General features: G+C 34.3%; 1 protein-coding gene across 1 annotated transcript; it reads right to left on the bottom strand.

The window, feature by feature from the left end:
- On the bottom strand, nt 4,951-6,768 carry LOC109231162 (protein DETOXIFICATION 56-like). The gene has a single exon (XM_019396731.1). It carries the CDS (start codon nt 6,562-6,564, stop codon nt 5,095-5,097), a length of 1,470 nt encoding a protein of 489 aa, XP_019252276.1. The 5' UTR covers nt 6,565-6,768; the 3' UTR covers nt 4,951-5,094.

Genomic DNA, 6,975 nt, shown 5'->3' with positions numbered 1-6,975 from the left:
AATTAATGTGATATTTTATACTCCTTAATTTAAGCACTTCCGTTATTTGACAGTACTAAGTACTAATCCTCTGTTTCTCTCTCCTAACCCCTCATCCCCATACCCCCCACGTTCATTTGTACCCTCCCACGCTTATTCCTCCATTTTCCTTCTTCTGTAACCACTATCTTTACCTCTAAATTCAAACAAAATCCAGTAAACCCTACAAACAAATTCCTATCCTCATTTTTATTTACTTGAAGCTCATCAATGAAGATCAAGCAAGGTTCGAAAACGAGTCCAAAAAAACCAGCAGTAGGTGAATTACCCTCCTTTGATTTGGGTGTTTTATAGTCAACATAGATTATTGTTTAATTGTAGTATAAATGTAGTAATTTTATAGATACCCTTAAAAACAATACAACTTTATACAATACTTAAACTGATTTGTAGTTTATTCGTAGAAATTTTGTAGATAAAGAGAAAATTTTGTAGTCAACATTTTTTTTCAACATAGATTGTAGTGTAATTGTAGTATAAATGTAGTAATTTTGTAGATACCCTTCAAAACAATACTGCTTTATACATACGTAGACTGATTTGTAGTTTATTTGTAGATTTTTTATAGAAAATTTGAAGATTAGGAGAAAATTTTGTAGTCAACATTTTTTTTCAACATAGATTGCAGTTTAATTGTAGTATAAATGTAGTAATTTGTAGATACCATTAAAACAATATTGCTTTATTACATACTTAAACTGATTTATAGTTTATTTGTAGATTTTTTTTAGAAAATTTGTTGACTGGAGCTAGAGGAATGGAAAATTTGATTCTCTTTTTCTTCTTCATGGGAGACTCCCCGAAATCAGATTCCAATGTATCTTCAGGCGCAACAAATTGCTGGTGAATCTCGGTAATGGATGATGTTGGAGACATGAGTTGACTTACTGGGCGTGGATTAAAAGTTGCAGGGCGAGGACGTGAAAAATGAGGAAAGAGAAGCCTGCAGAAAAAGGAGGAAACAAATCTGATGTGAATATGAAAAAATATTTAGTCCCAAATTTTTAGGCGCCTAATTTGGAAGAAATCAGCTATTAATATTGGGTATTTAATGAATAGTATAAATTTTGTAGGAAAAATATAAACATGGCGGGTAATAATGGNTATAAACATGGCGGGTAACAATGGAATTATGCATATTTTTAGTAATAAAGTTTCATATATGGTATAGATAGAAAAAAATCCCGGAAAACTACATCATATAGCCGCTCCCAAAAGTAATAGTAAATAAAATATATATATATATATATATATATATATATATATATATATATATATAGGTATAGATATAGGTATAGATATATGTATATATTATACATAATTTATTTTCATACATATATTCGGCTAACAAATATAATTATTTTTGGCTGGTCGGCCAAATTGCCCCCAGAAATGTACGTTGTAGAAATGGCCTAGTTTGTATTCAGGCCCAGAATGGTACTGGGTAAAAGTAAAGAGATGCCCGCTGTATTTTGGCCTCATAACAACCGGTGTTTGAACAGAGACAAACCTATAAACAGTAGAGCTGTCAATATAGCTAGCCCAGCCGAGTGTAGTCCAGCCCATGCGGGCTTTGGCATTTGACGGGCTGGATTGGACTGGTCCACTATTTCGATGGTCCTTAAAATGGTCAGCCCAATCCAATCCTACGTGGGTCACGGGCCCCAAGGGTCGACCCATCATTTTTAAAATTATTTTTTATATTTGTAAAATTAACTTTTATCGTACAATGCAATATATATCTATCTATCAAATACTACAAACTTACAGAAAGCTTCTGCAATACTTAATAACTTTAGCAATTGTTCCAGTAGATTACTATAAAATATAAAAAAATGAGGACAATATTTCATTAATTAAAAGTTAATACTCAAAACAAACAACTCAAAAATATTTCAAGGTGCATCCAACACTAACAAATCATCTTCATCAAGCACATTTGAATCTTTTTGTGAAACAAAGATGTCTTAATATCTTTATTTTCATCTAAATCTATAATTATATATAACATTAATTAGTTAAATATTAAGAAATAATTAAAATTTAAGAACAAAAATATTTATATTCACCTAAAAAATATTACTAGTTTGAGATTGGACTACTCTTCTTGTTATTTATAGTTCCTTATATATTTAATTAGGGAAACTACCAGCGATGTCCATTTATAATTAGCTCATTACAAAAATTAGCCAATTCATAAAATGTTACTAATATTAGCCAAATATTACTAATATTAACCAATTAGCTATTTGTAGCAAAAAAATATCAAATTTTTGTTTTCTTTTGAGTGGGTGTTATTAGAATAGATTGGATACATCTTAAGGAGCTTGAATCTCAGTTTTGGGATGATTTGGTAAAGCTTTGAGGTGGTTTGAATTGATAATTCGAAGAAAAACTGAACATGAAAAAAATATGATATGTGTATCACACTGTGTATCATATTTTGTACCAATTGTGTATCACATGTATGTGTGAGATACATGCGTGTTACATGTATTTGATACATGTGTCGCAGAAGAATTTTTTGAACTCATTTAATTACGAATTTTGACACAAAACTAGTCCAAATCACCTCCAATCTTCCTCAACTTTGTATATTGACTTATCTATATGTTTTCAATGAATTTCAACTATACCCATTGAAAAAGTTCCCTTTTTTTGCTTAGATTTTTGTTATTGTATTTTTTTTTTTTGCATTTCATCACCTTATTTGCTACGTCATCCATGAAATTTGCTTTCCGTCTTGCATCTAATGTTGCTAATCATGCTTAAAAATATGTAAGAAAATCTTTGCGTGTGATTCTTGGAGAGAAAGAACCTTATTTATTTGGGTTTTCAATTTTTATATGTGCTTGGCTAGTTTTGGTAAGTCCATGACTAATGGCTAGAGGTTGGTAAATTGAGACTTATTTGGGACATTTGTGTAAGTTTTCCTTTTAATTAAATATGTTATTAAGCCCACGTCCGGCCCGACCGAGTCTTGGTCAAACCTCATGGGCCACGGGCTTACTTGGGCCTTAAAAGCCTTGTTGTTAAATGGGCTCCAGAAATCTTAGCCCAACCATATTAAATCACGGATTGGGTTGGGTCTACCCAAGGGGGAAGTGCACGATTAGCCACTACTAACACATGTATTTACTTTTAAGCCACTGTTTAAAATGTCTTTAGTCTTTAGCCACTGCTTTTAATAAACTTTACCTGCCCGGACGAAAACACCCTTCTGCTCATAAAAGTTCAGGACCAAGTGTCCTTAACTTTTGAACTTGCAACTCTAAGTTCAGGATTTCAGGATAACATGTCCTTAACTTTTGAACTTGTAACTCTAAGTTCAGGACTACATGTCATTAACTTTTGAACTTGGAACTCGAAGTTCAGGACCACCTGTCCTTAAGTTCTGTGCTTGTAACTCTAAGTTAAGGATTACTTGTCCTTAACTTTTGAACTTGTTAGTCTAAGTTCAGGACCAATTGTCCTTAACTTTTGAGCTTGTTAGTCTAAGTTCAGGACCAAGTGTCCTTAACTTTTGAACTTGTAACTGTAACCAAGTGTCCTTAACTTTTGAGCTTGTTAGTCTAAATGCAGGACTTCAGGACCCATTGTCCTTAACTTTTGAACTTGTAACTGTACGTTCAGGACCTATTGTCTTTAACTTTTGAGCTTGTTAGTCTAAGTTCAGGACCAAATGTCCTTAACTTTTGAACTTACAAGTTCAGGACCAAGTGTCCTTGATTCAAACCACCACATATGCACGTATTTAAGATTCTGATTTCCTAATTCCCCCCCCCCCCCCCCCCCGCCCATAAAATTCTAGTTCACCATACTAATAGTTATACTAAGTACTACTCATATTATTAAGCCTGTTAGCACTCTGATGAAAATATCACCTTTTTTCCCTTTTACCCTTTATATTCTTTTCTTTCTTTTTTCTAAGTCCTTAATTTGTTGATGATTTCCCTCTTCCTATTTACAATCATCTCGTCTCCTTCCTTGTATAGTCTGTCAATCTCCTCCACCTAAACCCCAAGAAAGAGAGAGGGGGAACTAGGTTAGGTAGTGAAATGAGCTCTTCAAGCTCACCTGGTCGATCTCGAAGAGGAGAAAAGAAACAAAGAGCAAGGACTTTTGACACTGAAGGGAAGAAGATGTGCTGGGACAAGGCGGGGTCAAGAGATAGAAGAAAGGGTAACACCGTCTTTTCGTGTTAATTTTAATAGACTAGTGGCTACTTTTGCTCAGCATTAAAAATACTGGATAAAAAGTAAATACCACTTTTAAAAAGTGGCTACCCCACACAATTTTTACTCTACCCAACGAGCCAAGCCCATATTGACGGTTCTAATAAACAAGAGTGACTTTCAAGCTGGATTTACCTCAAAATGTCAAAAACTAGACATAGCTACAACAATAATCCGGTTTTCTGGAGGTGGTGCATTGGTTATTACATGCTCAGAAACAGCTGCGAAGACACCCTCTAATAAAGGATGTCATCCGACATCCCTTCATTCTCTTATTTATGTGAATAATTGATTGTTTAAAATATAATATTTATTATAGGCATATATCGCTTGAAAACACAAAAAGTAATTAAATATCAATTTGGGACACGAAGTAAAACATATAAACTCAAATCTACTTACAAACAAGATAATTTTTTGATTGAAAAAATCCATACTGATTAGTTATATATCAAGTTGTATTTTTTTATATCATTAGGAAATTATAGACCGACAACGCTTACGCAAAATCTTAAGTATGTTGCTGCTCCGAAAACAGTCTTAGAAATAAAGGAGGTTTTAACTTTTGCCATCGAAAGATAGTATGTAATGAAATTGCTTGGTATTCCCCAAATCATTGCCTTAGAAATAAACCTCTCTTTCTTGTGGTAAAGACTTGGTGACAGCTCACAAGTACTATAGTAGTAAACTAGTAATATACTTATCCAACAATAATTTGTAGTTACAGGCGAATTCAGAATCAGTGAGTTCAAAATGAATATATTATCTTATTATACGGGTCCTAGATCCGTCTCTGACGGTAGGTGAGGCACGACCATAGTCATGAACCATACTCAGTAACCACTTGTGAAGTTTTCCTATTATCATCACTAGCTATTTCTTCAAGATTACTAGCAAAAACTTGTGCTTTCTTAGCTTCTTGAACCCAATCAATCCTAGCAATAAACACCAACAACAAAACCAAACAAACAGCAACTCCAACCACAAATCCTGTCAACAATCCAGTAAGACCAAGATGAATCTTGAAAGCCAAAACCACACCTAATGGTAAAGCTAAGAGATAAAATCCACTAATATTAGCATACATTCCTAGCCATGGCCTAGCCGTTCCTCGTACAATTCCTCCACAAACTGCTAATGGAAAATTAACCACTTCAAGTAATGCCATTAACAACATCATTTTCTTAACACCATTTATAATCCCTTTATTATGACTAAACAATGGCCCCCAAATTCCTCTTGCAGCTGCCATAACAGCACCACCAAGAAAACCCGAGCCAACGCTCATAGCTAACGATACATAGGCTGCGCGATAAGCAGGACCAGGACTATCTGCACCAAGCTCATTAGACACACGAATAGATGCACACGTTGATAACGAAAGCATAACAGAAAACAACAAATAATCAAAATTTAACACAATGGCTATAACTCCAATTGCTTGTTTAGCATTTGGTAGATGTCCTGTTAACAAAACCAAGATTTCATAACACCACCATTCAAGACAAGTAGTAAGACAACATGGTCCACATAATTTCAGTAGTCTGATCCAATCGCGAATTCTTTGATCCCACCATCCTCCTTCTTTCCATTTTCCTCCCTTTTTATTCTCTGCTATCACAACATAAATAGCCAAAAATATCATGATTAAAAAATCTGTTATCCAATAAGCCATAGAAACTCCTATTATACCCTTAGCCCTTGAAAGTAACATGGTTAATGGTACATGACATGCAACTGCTACAGCTGAGCTTAACATAATTGGGATTGTAATATTTTGTGTGCTTAAATAAGCCTTTAAAGGGCATAACAAAGAGGTGATAACCAAATCAGGGAGGAGATAAATGAGATACTTTTTGGCCATATTTGAAATATCTTCTTGCTGGCCAAAGTGAATGAGGATCTTATCAATATTTAGCCACAAGAAAGAAATAGGCAAACTGATTAATAGTAATAATAAAGTAGCCATAACAAGGGTCTTATGAAGAAGTTTGTAATTTTTGGCTCCAAAAGCTTGTCCACAAATTGGCTCCATTGCACCACAAAGGCCATTCAAGACAGAAAATCCGGTCACATTTGCAAATGTAAAACCAAGTGTTCCTCCAGCTAAATAAAGATCTCCAAGCCTACCGAGAAATGCAGTTGTGATGGCTGTTTTTGCAAACCATGTGAAGTTCATAGCCATCAAAGGAAGTAGTATTCCTTTTTGCAATTTTAGCTCTGAAAGGGGATTTTGCATGAGGTTTGATGCTGGCCATTTTTGTGTTACATTTTCTGGTGAAGGTGGCATATTTGGTGGTGGTATGTATTGGCTAAGATAGTGGTTTAATTCTTTCTATTTCTGCGTCTTTTTATCTTATACTTAAAATTGATGGCTAAATCAGTAAAATAAGAATGATAAGGTGCATGAGGGGCAGGATGAGTATCGTGAGGGGTTTGTTTTTTCTAAAAGATGACACAAAAAAAATGCCTTTTATGTAACGGCCAGTTAGGTAAAGAAGACAATAAGCGAAGAGCTTAATTTTGTGCAATGTCAGAAGTTAAACTCAAATTATTATACCATCACATTAAGTTGACGTATAATTAGATATAACTCTTCACAAAAAGTTAAAAGTAGGTAGGGGAGCCTCGGCGTAAATGGTAAAGTTATGTCACGTGACTAGGATATCACAAGTTTGAGCCGTGGAAACAGCCTCTTGCA

Source organism: Nicotiana attenuata, chromosome 8, assembly GCF_001879085.1.
Source record: "Nicotiana attenuata strain UT chromosome 8, NIATTr2, whole genome shotgun sequence".
NCBI lineage: Eukaryota > Viridiplantae > Streptophyta > Magnoliopsida > Solanales > Solanaceae > Nicotiana > Nicotiana attenuata.
Note: the sequence above shows the minus strand (reverse complement) of the source record. Positions and strands in the feature narration are given on the sequence as shown.

Coding starts and splice junctions, on each gene's coding strand:
- LOC109231162 (XM_019396731.1), bottom strand. CDS start 6,564: ATGCCACCTTCACCAGAAAATGTAACACAAAAATGGCCAGCATCAAAC.